Source organism: Trachinotus anak, unplaced genomic scaffold (genome assembly GCF_046630095.1).
Source record: "Trachinotus anak isolate AG129_WGS33_773 ecotype Australia unplaced genomic scaffold, CSIRO_AGI_Tana_v1 ptg000035l, whole genome shotgun sequence".
Classification (NCBI taxonomy): Eukaryota; Metazoa; Chordata; class Actinopteri; order Carangiformes; family Carangidae; genus Trachinotus; species Trachinotus anak.
In genome coordinates this window covers 349,369-366,427 of record NW_027273886.1, presented here as the reverse complement: position 1 = coordinate 366,427, position 17,059 = coordinate 349,369, and the positions used below count along the sequence as shown (strand labels likewise).

At 50.1% G+C, this 17,059-nt stretch overlaps 1 protein-coding gene across 6 annotated transcripts; it reads left to right on the top strand.

Annotated features, from left to right (window-relative positions):
* Positions 1-62: 62 nt before the first annotated feature.
* mfhas1 (multifunctional ROCO family signaling regulator 1) lies at positions 63-15,579 on the top strand. Of its 6 annotated transcripts, none has more exons than XM_071472072.1 (4): positions 63-3,929; positions 13,844-14,134; positions 14,235-14,525; positions 14,616-15,579. In XM_071472072.1, the coding sequence occupies exons 1-2, from the start codon at positions 983-985 to the stop codon at positions 13,972-13,974; spliced, it is 3,078 nt and encodes a 1,025-aa protein (XP_071328173.1). In that variant the 5' UTR covers positions 63-982; the 3' UTR covers positions 13,975-14,134; positions 14,235-14,525; positions 14,616-15,579. The 6 variants fall into 6 exon arrangements, with proteins under 6 accessions (XP_071328173.1, XP_071328171.1, XP_071328170.1 ...); XM_071472070.1 differs by having other exon boundaries at positions 14,235-14,544; positions 14,654-15,579; XM_071472069.1 differs by having other exon boundaries at positions 14,235-14,544; positions 14,597-15,579.
* The last annotated feature ends 1,480 nt before the right edge of the window (positions 15,580-17,059 follow it).

Sequence of the window (17,059 nt, the reverse complement as noted above, 5' to 3'; positions counted from 1 at the left end):
GAAACTCTCTCCTCTTCATTCAGCATGTGATCAGTCCAGCTCCTCCTGTTTTACATCACTGTTACATTTATTCACATATTGAAGCAAAACACTCGAACTGATCCCAAACCAGATCAAAGAAATAAGATCATTTACAAGTTTAACAAAACATCTGAAACTCACATCAGACCTGATTCGGTGAAACCTGAAGAACCAGGAGGTTCCACGGAGATGAAATAAAGATGAAGTTATTGAGCTCGGGCCTGTGAAGGTCCCACGGCTGCAGTTCCCCCTCATGTCCGCCAGATGGAGGCAGAGTCCTGCCCCTGTTGCCCCAGTCTAACATGGAGATGACCCGTGATGGGCGCTCAGGTTGTTTTAGGATTTCACCTCCTAAATATCAACAGTTTTCCTGTCACATGCGAATAGACGCGAGTCTCTGTGGGTCTGTTTCAGATCACAGCCCGGGGAGGTTTTCTTTCACGGTCAAACCCATGAAAGTGTTTTCTCCGTTTCCTCTTCGGGGATTTGAATCAGCTTCAGCCATGTGAGCAGGATCACCCCCCCCCCTCCACACAGCAGGAAGGAGGAGAAAGGAGGAGGAGTGTCCACAGATCTGACGCAGTGGAGCCGCCGCTCCTCACTTCCACTCCCCGCTGCCAGGAAGAGCCTCAGCGGCTCGGAGCGCCGGACAGACCCGGGGAGAGCGGTCCGGAGGACGGGGTTTCGAGGCGATGTGGACGCCTGTGATGGACAGACCGCGGCCGCTGCACCGGACCTCGGATCGGGGCTCGAACCCGGAGCTGTAGCGGGTTGTTGTCATTGTGTGCGCAGGAGCAGAGGATGCCTCCGCGGCCGCAGACGCTCCTCCTGCTCCCGTCGAAAAGCTCGAATATTTCCCGACACAGACCCGCGTTTCTCTGCTCTCTGACGGAGGGGGTGTTGTTCAGGAGGGCGCTGATTTCTGAAGGACCCCGTCCACCATGCGGCCCGCTTAGGAACCATGAGAACCCTCAATGAAAACAAGGAGGAGGAGGAGGAGGGGTCCGGCTGCACCGCCATGGAGGACAAGGAGAACAATCTGAAAACGGCCAGGTTGTGGAGGGATGCCGCCCTCCGCTCCAGGAAGCTGCGGAGCAACCTGCGCCAGCTGACCCTCTGCTCCAAAAACAACCAGATCACACTGCCCGAGGACATAGCCGAGATAGAGGTGCTCAATCTGGGCAACAACTCGCTGCAGGAGCTGCCAGACGGGCTGGGATCCACCCTCAACAACCTGCGCATCCTCGTCCTCCGCAGGAACAAGTTCACCGCTGTCCCCTGGGTGGTGTTCGAGCTGGGGCAGCTGGTGGAGCTTGACATGAGCCACAACTGCCTGAGAAGCCTCTCTGAGGGCGTGGGTCAGCTGAAGGGGCTGAAGAAGCTGTGCATCAGTCACAACAAGATCCAGTATCTGCCGGCTCAGATTGGAGCGCTTCAGTTTCTGGAGGAACTTGACATCAGCTTCAACGACCTGCACGATCTCCCCAGGTCTTTCTCCAGCGTCACCAGGCTGCGGACTCTGGATGCAGATCACAACAAGCTGAACCAGTTCCCCCCCGAGATCCTGGCCCTCAGTGAGCTGGAGGAGCTCGACTGCTCCGGGAACAAGTTCGAGGGGCTACCAGCAGACATCATGAAGCTGCAGTCCATTAAAATCCTGTGGCTCAGCAGTCTTCACATGTCCACCTTACCTGACACGTTCTGTCACCTGCACAACCTGGAGAGCCTGATGCTGGACGGGAACAACCTCACAGTGCTGCCGCCTTCTTTTGGAAATCTGCAAAGGCTCAAAATGATCAATTTGTCCTCTAATGAGTTTGAGAACTTTCCCCAGGTCATTTTGAGCATCACAGGGTTAGAGGAACTTTACCTGAGCAGGAATAAACTGACTCATATTCCTGAGGAAATAGGTCAGCTGGAGAAGCTGGTGAACCTTTGGCTGGACAATAACAACATCACATATCTGCCCGATTCTATCGTGGAGCTGGAGAAGTTGGAGGAACTAGTTTTACAGGGTAACCAAATAGCCATACTTCCAGATAATTTTGGGAAGCTGTCCAAAGTGAACATATGGAAGGTGAAGGATAACCCTCTCATCCAGCCTCCGTACGAGGTGTGTATGAAGGGGATCCCTTACATCGCAGCCTATCAGAAGGAGCTCGCACATTCCCAGCTTGCTGTGAAGCCGCGACTGAAACTGGTCCTGATGGGAGCGAAAAACGCCGGGAAAACCTGGCTCAGGCTGAGCGTGGTGAGCAGAGAGCAGGACGTTAAAGGAAACCAGGGAAACAAAGGAATTGAAGTCACTAACTGGGTGGCTGACGCTGATCGCTGTCTCACATTTCTGGTGTATGACTTGTCAGGGAAGCAAAACTATGACCTCATCAAACCCTTTTTTCTCTCCCCTGGTGCTCTCTACGTTCTTGTGGTCAATCTAAAAACATATTTGCCCAAGAACTTTTATGCCCATGTTGGATATTTCCTCCATCTCCTCAGTGCCAAAGTACCCCACGCTGTTGTGTGCTTGGTGGGCACACATGCAGACCTGTGTGGAGAGGTGGAGATGGAGGAGAAGAGTCTGGACATTCACAGACAGATCGGCCTGCAGGAGAAGAGGGACATCCAGAGCCTGAGGAGCCTGGCTCTGCAGGTGGACCAGGCGCTGGAGCAGGGCTACAATGTCCGCTCCTCCAGCCCTCACGTCCTCTTCTACGGCGTCTCAGACAGAAACCTGAGGCGGAGGAAGGCCCAGCTGCAGTACATGCTGAACCACCGGCTGCAGATCCTGTCTCCTGTCCTGAGCGTTAGCTGCACGGAGACGCAGAGGAACATCCAGAGGCTGAGGGAGAAGCTCATGTCTGTCGCAGACCACAGGGAGATCTTCCCCAACCTCCACCGTGTGCTGCCAAAGTCCTGGCAGATGCTGGAGGAGTTGCACTTTAAGCCCAAAGACTTGTGGCTCTCGTGGTGGGACTCAGCCCGTCTGGGCCTCCAGGCGGGGCTCACAGAGGACCGGCTGCAGAGCGCCTTATCCTACCTGCACGAGAGCGGGAAGCTGCTGTACTTTGAGGACAGCCTCACTCTAAAGGAGTATGTTTTTCACAATCTTCCACGGTTCATTGCAATTCTTAATGTCTTCTTCCAGAGGGACGAGTCCACACTGTTGGACCGGCTCCTGTCTGAGGGGGAGAGGGGGGACAAGGGGAGAGTGAGTCTGGTTATAGAGGATGAGAAGGGGGAGAACCTCAGGGTGACCCATCTGCAGCACCATGTGGAGGGCTTCCTCCAACACGGCCTCTTGCCCTCTAACGTCATCCGCCTGCTCCTCAGACCGCTCATCCAGACCCAGCAGGACCTGCAGCTCATCATGGAGCTCCTGGAGAAGATGGGGATCTGCTACTGCATCAACAAACCTCGCAGCAAGCCTCTGAATGGAGCCACGGCCCGGTACAAGTTCCCCAGCTACGTCAGCAGCGAGGAGCCCCAGGCGGAGGCCGCGGCCGGCGGCAGCTCTCTGCCTCAGTGTCACTTCTTCTCTGTGGAGCAGCTGCACATCCAGTACAGCTTCCCTTTCCTGTTTCCTCCCGGACTGTTCGCCCGCTTCAGTGTGCAGATCAACAGCCACGTGGTCCAGAGGTCGGACGGCAGGCACCAGATCTTCGCCTATCGAGGTAAAGTCCCCGTGGTGATCAGCCACCGGCCGTCCAAAGGGAAGCTGCAGGCAGAGACTCTGTCCATCGCCAGCCATGCCTCGCTGCCCAACATCTGGACGGCATGGCAGGCCGTCACTCCGCTGGTGGAGGAGCTGAATGTGCTGCTGCAGGAGTGGCCCGGCCTGCACTACTCTGTACATATTCTCTGTTCCAAGTGCCTGAAGAGAGGGTCGTCCAGCCCACACGCCTTTCCAGGTGAGTCCTCTTTAAGTTCAGAGGTCAAACACGTCTCCACACACAGCTCTGTACATCTCATCACCATGGTTACCACAAGTACAAAACAGCAGTATCATCATCTTATTTACACTTAGTGGATAGAACATCTCTTACAAGAGAAATGTATATAACCATGACAACCTGCGACTAAATATGTTGATTAAGTTAGAAATGTACATTCACAACAACATATAGATCCAAACCCAGCTGTGCTGACGACCCCAGTGTCATTTATCGAACCAAGTCCTTCATGTTGACCCATCAGTGGTTAACTGTTCACCACGTCAGTCATGTTTCAGCTAAATGACAAACAGCTGCTGGTTTCAGACGTTATGGAGCCTCGTTCAGAAGTACATTTAAAAAATGCCTAAAATAAACCGATGATGTGAACATGGACTGGACGACAGTACAACAGGCTTTTTTCACTGTTGAGATTTTATAGAGAAAATCATTTCTGACCTGTTTGGATCCAGTAAACGATGAAAATGATGATGATAGTTTCATGTTGTTGTTATGTGGAGGTCACATGACTCATCAGGAGACTGAGGGACAGAGAGCGGTGCATTGTTTTCTTCTCAGTTACAAACTAATGTGATTCCTTTGAATCCCCCCCCCCCCCCCAGTGACTCCATCTGTCTGTTCTTGGTGATGATGAAGATGATGATGAAGATGTGTATGAGTATAACATTAATAATCAGATTCAGTTTGACCCTGACTGAAGAGGAGGCTTCTAACTGACTCTAATGCTGGAAGCCAGTCACAGGAAGGGATGGGGGGGGCAAAGGCTGCTGTTTCTGACATTAGGTTAGACAGGGGAACACCCCCCCCCCCCCCCCCCAAACGGGTCAGAGATAATCCTCAGTGTTGTTTGTGACTGCAGCTGATGCAGAGATGGTGGTGACCTGCTTTCACTGAACGTCTTAGACTGTAGTGACCCCCCCCCTTCCCCCCTCCCACTTTAATGCCTGTTGGCTGCAGCGGTCGGATTCACTTCTACCTTCAGCTCAGTGTGGAATTGATTTAGTTTGGGAGGGGGGGTGGGCTGTGGTGATATAATGTGATGCAGTCGATCAGAAGCTAAAAGCTAAAAGCTTGTATTAGATCATCTCTGCAGACATGACGCTGACCTCAGTCACGTGTTCACATGATCATTAAAACGGGTTTTTCTGCAGCGACTGAGCAGCATCATAACGAGCTCTCTGCTACAGGAAGGGATGAGGGACAAAATCCACAGTCACCCTCGTTTATCTGCAGGTGACGGGAGGCTTCAGGTGTTTGTTACTGTCCACCGCCGCTCAACAGGAAACAGGAAGATGAACTGACACTGAGAATCATCGTCAGGCACAAACCAAACTGTTCAGTGTTTCTCCACCAGAATTTAATCCACAACATTTCAGAGCTGAAACAGAAAAATCATCAGTAACAAATAAATAATCAAAAATCATTGAGATGATTTTTCAGTTTGAAGATTTGCTGTGTTTCTTCTCTTGTGTCTGTGTAAACTCATATTTATGGTTGTGACCTTCGTTTCTGATGTTTTAGTTTAATTTGATGTGAACAGATGAACTGATAATGAAATGCTGGTTAGATGCAGCTCCACAGCTTCGAGACCTGTAACTTCACAACACAGTTCCTGAGCATTTAGTCTGTTACCAGACTGAACATAACACATGAAGAATATTCATGATAAAAAGACACAATCAGAGTATTTGTTAACTCCAGGCTGCAGCTGTGGAGGCAGCAGACTGGTTCAGACTAATGATAATAATGATAATAAGGATGATAGTAATGATGTGGTCAGGAATGAGCAGCAGAGGAGGACAGGAAACACAGGCTGGTGTTGTTATCGACTCTGTGATCGTGTGATTTCAGCTGTGATGTGTAACGAGTCGTTTCACTGAGGGCTGATAAGAGCGAGCACTTCCTGTCTCTCAGCTCGGACACGTCAGGAAGAGCTTTACAGTTTGTGCTGTGAGGCTGGAAAAGAAAACAGCTTTTTATCTGAGAGCAACGTCCTCACTGAGGCAGTAAATCCGCTCGGAGCCGAGCAGGCGGAGGTCAGCTGACCTCAGAGAGCACCACCACACTGGGTCAGAGGTGGAGGCCTGGATCCTGGTTCTGTCTGGGATCAGGTCCTGGTCTGCAGAACACCTGGGACATTAAAGGGACATTCTGGTGTATTTCACCAGTCTCCATCTGGACTGTGACTGATCAATAATCAATCTGCTCTTACTGTGTGTGAACATGAGACTCTGCTGTTGTCATGGTAACAACACCGCGTAGCAGTGGTGCAGACGATGTTTACCTCCACCGTTGGTTGTGAGCAGAGGACGCAGACCGACTCTGTCAGCGGACTGGTCAGCTTCTCGGCCATAGCTCAGAGGATGGAGACATGACGGTGCCTCTCAGGTTCTGCACACACCTGCAGGGACTGGGGCGTCCTGTGTTCGTGTCCATGTTGTGTTTGAAAGGTCGCCGGGTCACCTGAGGCCCAGTCACCTCCCTGTGTGTCAGGACGAGTCCTTACCTGAGAGTCACCTGACTGAGTGGTTCTCCCCTTGGTGCACAGACACACACCTGTGCAGACAGGTCATGCTGCGGTGCAGTGTGTCTGCTGTGATGTTTCTGCAGACGAGTCACAACTGGTGTGTTTCTCCCTTTTGTCATGTTCACTACTCAGGTGTGAGCTCCATCCACTCTGTGTGTGCGTGTGTGTGTGTGTGTGTGTGTGTGTGTGTGTGTGTGTGTGTGTGTGTGTGTGTGTGAGTGTGTGTGTGGTTGGTTGGTTGGTCTGGTGGATGGTTCACAGTGAGTGTCAGGTTGTGTTAAATTTAGTGGGACACAGAAATAGCTGCAGAGGGTGTTGATCCTGACTTCGGGTCAGACTGTGTGTCTCCGTGTTTCAGAGACGTCAGGCGTGTTTTTAACATGTGGTCCGAGCTGCAGCTCACAGGTCATCAGCTGATCAGCGGCTGCAGTAATCACTTTAGGATTTCCCTCCTGAGGCTTCAAGCTCAGGGTCAGAGGTCACGCTGTAGGCAGCAACACGTCGGTTTGTGGCAGTGAACACAACATGAAGACGGCAGCAGCTTCCTCTCAGGTGACAGTCATTTACCTGGACGTACCTGTAGCTCAGCAACACGACGTCAACACAGTCACTGTGGGGAACAACACCTGTGTGATGACATCATCAGGTGACCAACGCTCTTCACCTGCTGTGTTGACTGTCAGTGATTAGTGGATGATTCAGATCAATGTTCTGTTGATCAACTAATCAATGAAGAGCTGTTTGTGTGTGTGTGTGTGTGTGTGTGTGTGTGTGTGTGTGTGTACAGCAGCTACACTCTCTGACTCTCTGCTGCTCAGCTGACTCCTCTTAATCCAGTTAAAGGATCTGTGGGGATTAAACCCAGATCCAGATCCAGATCCAGCAGTTGAACATTGAGTCAGTCAGACGCAGCTGACTAACTCACGCTGTCACAACAGTGTCGTCACGCAGCAGACAGAGGAGGCGGGCCTTACCTGTCCTTCAGGTGTGTCTCTCAGTGTTTGTTCCTTGCAGACTTCCTCCTCTCACACGCACACACACACACACACACACACGTGCAGTGTTTACTCAGCAGGTCTTGGTGTGACCAGGTTTTGGTTGGACCAGGATCTCTCAGACCAGCAGGACGTGGTCAGACATGAAACCAGGGATTTTAGAAACTGATGGATTCAGTCTGAGTTAGTTTCACATTAATGAGGTAGAATCAGCAGCTGGATGAACAGCTGGATGAACAGCTGGATGAACAGCTGGTAAGCTGATGTGGTTCAGTAAAGACAGGGTTTTCTCAGTTGACCAATAAGAAGCTGCTGATGTAATTTCCTGTTTGTTTCTTCATTTATAAAATCTACTTGTTGCTGCTTCATTTCTGTTTTGCTCAGACGTCGTCGTTAAACTTAAGGTTTTTAATTTCATGCAGTTTTATTCACGAACACATGTTGAAGAAGCTGAGGAGGGATTCTGTGATGTGGCTCCTCCAGCTGAGGAAACAGAGATTAAGACAAGAGGATGATTCATGTGTAAGGTTTCAAATCCTCTGCTCTGATTCATATTTAGTTGAACATGTTTTCACATAAAAACTGGTCTGAAGCTCATCTACTCTGACTTCCTGACTGAGACACCTGGATCGGGCCTTGGCCCCGCCCACCACCTGCTGGCTCCAGGTGTCCAGGTGAAAGAGCAGAGAGGATGAAGATGTTAGGAAACATCAGAGACTCAGCCTCATGTTGGAGCCTCAGTCAGACCCAGACTCAGATGAGGAGTCTGTTGAGACCAGAATCAGAGACTGGCAGACGGATCAGAACCGTTAGCATAGTTAGCATCTTTTATTTGTTTATGTTGTTTGTTAGCTTGTAACTGGCAGTGGCTGACACAGTGTTAGTGGTTGTGCTAATGCTAACTCTGGTTCTCTGTACTGATGAGGTTTCAGGTGTATTTAGCCCCGCCCCCCATCCCCACAAGTTGACAGGATTGGTTCCTGAGGTTCTATGACATATGAATCCCTGAATCTGTTTTTATGAGACTGTCATTGGTTCAAGGTGGAAACACTCAAGTCATGGTGTCGACTGATTATTTCATCATTATGTGTCTTTATTATAAAAACATCATGTGGACGTTAACGAGGTGAAACAGCTGATCTTCATCAGAGGCTCTTTGTGTGTCCTTCAGTGCGTCACTGTTGTTCTCTCCAGTACAGAGGCTGATGATGAAGGATGAACGGACACTTTGTTTTTATTTTTGCTGCATCAGTTTGATCGAAGCAGAAACTGTGGACGTCTCCAGCAGCGCGTTCGTCTCTGTCCTCGCTGCAGCTCTGTGACGTCACAGTGGAGTTAGGAAAGACGGCGGCTGCAGCCAAAGGAAATACCACTGAGTAAAAACACTGTGCTGCTGCTGCTGAATGCTGGGAAATGACACCACCTCAGTCTGAGGCCAAAAACCACAGAGTCAGACAGAGATCTGGCGTCTTCCACTGAGTCCTGGTGATTATTAGAGAGACGCAGGTTTGTGTCAGAGGATTTAATAAACTGTCTGGACTTCGCTCTTCGCTCTGATGATGAGGTTCCTGTTAGAGTCTGATCCTCCAGAGACGTTGGTCTCAGCTGATCCTCGCTCTGAGCAGAGTCTTTGTCCCAGCACAGATCCTGGTCTCAGGCCTGAAGCACAGTGAGCTGGACCAGGCTGCAGCAGAAACCAGCTCCTCGCACCTCAGCGAAGACCTGAACCTGGGGGGGGGGGGGTCAGGAGACCGGGGGCTAGACTCTGGGTCTGGAGCAGGTTGAGATTCACCTGCCTCTCAGAATGAGAACTTGAGGAGTGTGATGGTGAAGTGAGACGCAGGAGGAAGGACAGTCACATCATCAGATGGAGTTTATCTGGCTGTGGTCGTCAGCTTCAGCAGCCGCCTGTTGGAACGCGTCTGTTTGTGTGAGCGGTGGTAGTTTAGCTGCTAGTTAGCGTAGCCACCAGAGTTAAAGGTGAGTAATCTGGGAGAGAGGATGATGGTCCTGTTACATCACCCTGCAGTAATCCTGTCTCAGACATGTGACCGGGGGGGGGGGGGGGGGTTGAGAAAACACCAAGCGATCCACCAGCAAAGTGAGCTTGTATTTGATTGGCCAGTGCAGCGTTGTGGTGGGTGATGTCACGTTGCTTTGCAGCAAAAATTTGATCACGTTCAACTTTTCTGTCGGACGACTGTTTTTATTTCAGTCCTCTGCCTGTTGGTTAAAGACTAATCAGAGCAGGTCTGATCTGCATGGGTTGGGGTCGGGGTCAGGGTTCACGGGGTCAGGGTTCACGGGGTCAGGGTCAGTAGAACTGAGGGTTCAGCTACTGCCTGTGTGCCGTCACTCTGTCAGACAGTCGGAGTTCAGGCCGTTGGACAGAGACGTTCATCAGCTGTTAAACATCACAAAGACCAGATGTTTAACAGCTGTTCAAACGTCGTCCTCTGACTGCACTGACAACCAGATGTGTCAGGATCAGTCTGACTGATCAGCATGTGATTGATCGATCATAAATTAATCAGAGACACACACACACACCACAGTAACACACACACCACAGAAACAGAATGAACAGCTTTTTTGTGTGTCTGTTGTGTATCAGTGTGTGTCAGATCTCTGCTCAGCTGCATGAGGGCAGCTGATCTCATTACACAGCAGATGTTAACAGCTGGAACACACACACTCAGCGAGGCTGTGTGTGTGTGTGTGTGTGTGTGTGTGTGTGTGTGTTTTCCTCACAGACACACTGAGACCTGCTCTTTAAATGAACTGTGTTTGTATCTGGAGTAAATCCTGCTGCTCCCAGGTCAGTTTACCTGCGCTCGCTCCACCACACCTGTGTGAAGGATCTGCTGTTCTCCTGCTGTTCTCCTGCTCAGGTTCCCTGTTTCCTGACTGTGGAATGTAGATAAGCAGAATATCAGCACAGACCATCAGGTCTCTGCTCAGGCCTGAAAACTGAACCTGATCCTGCACAGCAGCTTCTCGTCAGACACCCTGTACTCCACTCTGCCTCGTCTGCAGACTCTGGGTCTGTGCTCAGACCTGCTGAGTGACCAGAGCGAGTTATTTTTGGTCGGGTTCCTCTGCAGTGGAACTAGGCCACACATTCCTGAGGATACAGCTGCCGGTGGCAGCGGATTAGTCTCCTCCTCTGTGTTCAGGAGTCACAGGATCGGGGTCTGACAGACCCTGACAGAGTCTGATCGGTTCTCTGAGCCTCGTCCTGCAGACTGACTCTGCTCCATTTCACATGTCCTGGTTTTACCCAGTGAGAGGTCCCACACAGGTTTCTGCAGAGGGAGGATGATGAAGATGATGAAGCCTGTTGCTGTGACAGCGACGTCTCAGGTCACATGAACACTCGCTGCACTGGGCATGTGCAAGCTGCTGCAAACAGCCTGCTGAGTCTGCTGGGTGTGTGTGTGTGTGTGTGTGTGAGAACACAGTGTTAATCCTCAGGCTGAGCTGATGGCCTCTCTCTGTCTTACAGCAGCTGCTCTCTCTCACTCTCACTCCCCCCCCCCCCGTGATCTGTACTTTCCTCAGGACCAGGATATAAAAACTGTCCCATGTCAGAGACATGATGAGACGTTCACTGTCAGCCTCAGTGACGTGTAGAAAATATTCTGATAATAGTTCCTCCTCTTTATTATATACTCTTTATAGTGCTCGTTTGTAAACTACATTTCCCATCATGCTTTGTTGATGTCAACAGGAAACACAATCAGCAGGAGGTTTATGGGAGCAGAGCTCTCAGCCGGGTCGACTCAGGTGGATTAGTCTTTATTTTGTGACATAAGCTGATTTCAGATCAGATATGATCCTTTGTTCTGGGCCTCGGCCTGACCTGGTTCACAGCTCTCTGTGTGTGTGTGTGTGTGTGTGTGTGTGTTTCAGACTGGAGACAGTAAATATTTAAACAGTGTGCAGGCTGCAGGAGGAGGATGAACTCAGTGACTGTCAGGCTGTTGTTTGTCTCCAGGACCATCACTGGGGAGACCCTCACCTGGTCCTGGGTCAGTACAGAGAGGGTTAATCTGCTCCGCTGAGGGCTGACCCTTGGTCTTGTTTTGTTTTGTTTTATTTTGGTACTTCCTGTTTGCACACATACATCATTGGAGATCTTTTAGTTACAGTGATGGAGCTCAGAGCTGGAGGTTCCTGTAGGTTTATGTGGATGAATGCACATTAAATCATCAGTGGTGGAGGTGTTGGTCCCTCGGCTCCTCGGCTCCTCAGAGGAGGTGAGATCTGACGTCTGAGCAGTTTGTGAATGGAGCTCAGTCAGACTCCTGCAAACATCCAGCGTCGCAGTGGGAGTTTCCTGGAGACAGGAAAACTTCTGCTGCTTCCAGAGAAGAGGCCGTTTCCTTTTAAGGCTGCAGGAGAACGGAGGAGGAGGAGGAGGAAGAGTTGGCGGGGAAATGAGCCGAGCAGGAATGTAAATGATTTGTCTACCTGCTGATGGTGTTTGGGGCGGCGGGGGGGGGGGGCGCCTGTACATTCCTGTTTCTTGATGTCAGGTCTTTGTGGGTTAGTGTGTGACTGCTCTCAGTCAGAGGAGGAGGAGGAGGAGGAGGAGGAGGAGCTGTTATCAGACTTTGACCTAGTTCAGGACACAGCTGGACGAGCTGCACTCAGTGTTGTATGTATGATATAATATTTGAAGATGGTAAAACAGATTGTGACCTTAACTATTTTATATGACAAATATACATAAATATAAAAAATATAAATACATGATGTATTTTAAAATCTACCTCACAGTGTCATGAATTCTGATGATGATTATCTTTGGAGACACACACACAGGTTTGCAGCATCATATTTAAAAGCTGTTGATCTGAGCTCACTGGGATTATAAACTGGATTCTGCTTTTATTCTGAAATCCTGTGGCAGGTCACTAATCATCTGGTCACATTCAGGGTTCAGGCCTCATGTCTGTGTGTGTCAGCTGATGATCAGAGAATCACAACAGTGTGTGTGTGTGTGTGCGTGCGCTGATCAGCTCTGAAAAGAGGTTTTAATGTGTGACTGTGATCCAGAATAATAACTGTGTTGTTGGTGAGGTCATTATTGTGTAGATCACATTGTGTAGCTGAGGGGGGAGCGCCTGTGTGAGTCGGTTCAGACCTGTCCCAGACCACCTGAGAGGTCAGTATTGATCAGTATTGATCAGTGATGATCAGTGATGATCAGTGTAGATGTGTTAGTTCAGAGTGTGCGTTCACTGTCGCACGTCCTCAGCCTTATTTCTTTATTTAATCCACAGTGAAAACATGAAGTGAGGTCACAACAACAGACTCACACAGTAACAATGGCTGCTCCGCTCACAGGAAACTGGAAACAAAACACAAAGTGAAATCAAACCCATCAAGGACACAAACACATCACTGCCTGCAGAACTGTGCCCTGAGTGCAGGCTGACAGGCAGCGCTCCGGCTGCAGCCTGAACCTTCTGAGGGAATAATATAGTCGAATTAGTGTCAACGGCCACTGTAACATGAAAGATATTATAAAACAGAAACATTATTATTATCATTATTATAGTTTAATCCTCACTGTTGTTATTTAAGTAGATTAATTTATGACATCATCATATGTTAAAATCATCATTCACTATGTTTGAATGTAAAGTCTTCATCTGTAAAGTTACTGTAGCCACAGCTGTTAATTAAATGTAGTGAAGTTTAAATTAAAATATAATATAATGAAGTGGCATCAATTAAAACACTGAGGAAAGTCCACTCAGGACAGTAGTGGAGTAAATGTTCTCACTGTCAGGAAAACCAGGAACAGCCTGTCAGACACAGTTCAGGGTTAAACTGCCCTCTGTTCTTTGCCTCACTGTCTGATATTTCCCAGCAGCCCACAGCCTGAGCTGGAGACTCAGCACCCCCTGCTGGTCTCAGTGGAGAGACTCTGCCCCCGAGTGGATCAATGACAGATCAGCTCAGAGTCTCTTCACTGAGCAGAGGCTCAGACTGTGGGTTTACACTGAGATCTGACAGCTGATCCAGCTGTGATCCAGCTGTGATGACCCAGCCCTGGGTCCCAGCAGCCGGGCTCAAACCTGGCCGCTCTGCTGTGGACGCTGAGTCTGACTCTAAACTCCAGAAGCTTCCACTGACTGATGTGTTCAGGGTCTGTGTGAGGGTCGGAAACCAGACACATGTTGTTACTGTGAGAGCAGAGGGGACGAAGCCGACACCTGAGGATGTTTTTACCTGTTCACTGTTCACTTCCTGTTGACTTCCTGTTCACTGTTCACTTCCTGTTGACTTCCTGTTCACTGATCCCTGACCAGGTGTGTTGTGTTGTTGTCGTGCTGCAGGTGAGCTGCTGAGCCAGCCGCGGCCTGAGGGTCTGACTGAGATCATCTGTCCGAAGAACGGCTCGGAGCGGGTCGACGTGGCTCTGGTTTACCCCCCAACTCCCACCGTGGTCAGCCCCTGCCTCAAATGACCCCACCCTCTACCCCCCACCCCCCAGGCCTGGTCCTGACCCCAGACCCGGCTCATCCCACTGAATCACCAGAGCCTCCACCCGCACCCCCACCCCTGCCCCACAGCCTCTGACCTGAAGCTCCGGCTGAAGGCAGCGTCACGTCGCCGCCGCCTCACATGTAGGTAAACACACTGTCAGTGATGTCATCAGTCCAGGTGAGCACAGCCTGACCTGATGTCGTTCCTGTTGTGCTGATTTGTTGTGGTCTTGTGTTCCAGGTGGTCTCTGACTCATCACTGACACTGAACTGTTTTAAAGGAGAGTTGATGAGCACAAACTTCAGCCTGGGACCCCCCCCCCCCCCCTCACAGTTGAACCACAGTTTTTCACACTGAGAAACTTGTGGAGCAGTGGATCAGGTTTCTGATCGGACCTGGACTGAGGATTTTTACCGGACTGATTTCTCTGTGGCGTCTGACCACAGCTCCTTTGGAGAGGACGAGGAGACGGGACAGAAGAGGACTGTTTCTGTGTCATCAGAGTGAACCAGGTCCTGAGGTCTGAACCAGGTCCTGGGGTCTGAACCAGGTCCTGAGGTCTGAACCCGGTCCTGAGGTCTGAACCCTGAGGTCTGAACCAGGTCCTGGGGTCTGAACCAGGTCCTGAGGTCTGAACCCGGTCCTGAGGTCTGAACCAGGTCCTGGGGTCTGAACCAGGTCCTGAGGTCTGAACCCGGTCCTGAGGTCTGAACCAGGTCCTGGGGTCTGACCTGCTGCAGACTCAGTTTGACTGAGGGTTCATGTGTTTGACAGATTATTGATCTGGCTGCAGCCGATCAGCAGTGATTCATTGATATTGACCTGATCAATAGACTGCAGATGATTAAACTGAACATTGTTCTGGTTTCTGTTTCTCTTCACAGCAGATATGAAACCTCCAAAATAGAACCAGTTTCCATGACAACCACTTCCTGGGCGGAGTTATCAGTGACCCATCTGGTCCAGCTGAACCTGAGCTCAGTGAATCAGGTTCCAGTCCAGAGCTGGTGACACAGAAACAGCCTCATAGTCACAGGAGGGGAGGGGGTGAGCTGGTGACCCCCCCCCCACATATCTGCAGCAGAACAACCTGCTCTTCCTGTACAGATGTTTGGTTCAGCTGCAGATGTTCATGCAGTACAGACGATGTAACGTGACGATCTTTTCTGCCAAGGACGTGTCCAGATGTGTCCAGATGTTGATCTGCACTGTGCTCTGACCGAACCATGTCTCATGTGTCAGGTGTCATTTCATCAGTGTGTGTGTGTGTGTGTGTGTGTGTGTGTGTGTGTGTGTGTGTGTGTGTGTGTGTGGAGAACAGCAGGTTTGTGTTTCACATCCATGTTTCACACTGAACTGTGTTGGAGGGAAGTGTTTGTTTCTCTCTGGTGTAAATAATAATATCTTTATTTTTGTATGTGGACACGCGGTGTCACCACTGAGCTTTGACTTTATTTACAGTGCAATGTTGTGCATGACTCACTGCGAGAGTGCACACTGGGTTTTCTATGTAGCTGGTTCCAACATCTCACAGGACAACATGAAATACCAAATACAAATAAACAATACCTGGCTTTAGAACCTGTGCTGTGTGTTGTCTGTTTGACATCAGCTGTTACAGCTGCTCTGTGAGACACGCTGACTCCCTTCTGCTGCTCATAAACACACCAGATGTGTATTCATCCACAGCTGAAAATAGTCCCCAACAAATACACTTTATCCTTCTGTCTAAGTAACGTTTGATGGAAACTACAGAGCCCAGCTGTTTAAGGAGATTAGAGCCTTTTATTTTTTAAATTAAACAGTTCGTTTTGAGCTGCTGTTAAAGATCTGTGTCTGCAGGTTTTTGTGTTTTCACTGGACTCAGTTACAAAGATACATAACATAACAGCCTCCTGTAACCAGACAGTTCTGACTGACCCTGAGGACGGAGGAGTTTAAAATCAAATGTCTACAAAAGTCTCATTTTAACTGACAAACATACAACAGCGTCAGGTCCGGTTCTTCAAATGTAGCTAATGCTAACATGTCCAGGCTAAAATAATCTTGTTCTTTAAACTCAGTTTGAGGATGTATTTGTTGAAGTTACTCTGAATTCATTTTGTTCAGTGTTTCCACACTTTGATCACTGTTAAACTTCCCATGAGACCAGTGAACCTGTTCAGACCGGAGCTGATGGTGTGTGAAAACATCCGCCCCATCGCTTTAAAGCAGCTTCAACATTCAGCCATTAAGATCCAGTCCAGTGGCTCCTAACCAGGGGCCGGGCCCCTCCACAGGGCCGCCTCAGGGTCTGAGGTCATCGGATGAAAGGAAAGAAGAAACATCTCTTTTTTAATGGACATTTTTAAATCTTAATATTTTTTCATGTTTATTCTTCTATTATGGATATTGAGTTTTATTTTATTTTGTTTGTTGTGTTATTTGTTATTTTCTACCCAGTTGCTATAACACAAGAATTTACCAATTTGGGATCAATAAAGTCTAAAGATCGATCTATCTATCCAGCTTTGAAGATAATAATGAAATAAGTTTTTAGCAGGAAACACTGGTGAAAGTTCACCTCACAGACCTCTGACGGGGGAAGCCTCTGATCAGCTCACCTGCTGCTCACCTGCTGTCCAGACCCGCTCCCCCAGCTCTGAAGCTCTGTCCCTGTGAGGACCCCCCCTCCTGGCCGCCAGGGGGCTCTGAAACTCCATCCCTGTGAGGACCTCCCCCCCCCACTGACCCCCAGCTCTGAAGCTCTGTCCCTGTGAGGACCCCCCCCCCCCACTGGCCGCCAGCTCTGAGGCTCCGTCCCTGTGAGGACCCCCCCTCCTGACCGCCAGCTCTGGAGCTCCGTCCCTGGGAGGACCCCCCCCCCCCCACTGACCGCCTGAAGCTCCGTCCCTGTGAGGACCCCCCCTCCTGGCCGCCAGCTCTGAAGCTCCGTCCCTGGGAGGACCCCCCCCCCCACTGACCGCCAGCTCTGGAGCTCCGTCCCTGGGAGGACCCCCCCCCCCCCCCTCCTGGCCGCCAGCTCTGGAGCTCCGTCCCTGGGAGGACCCCCCCCCACTGACCGC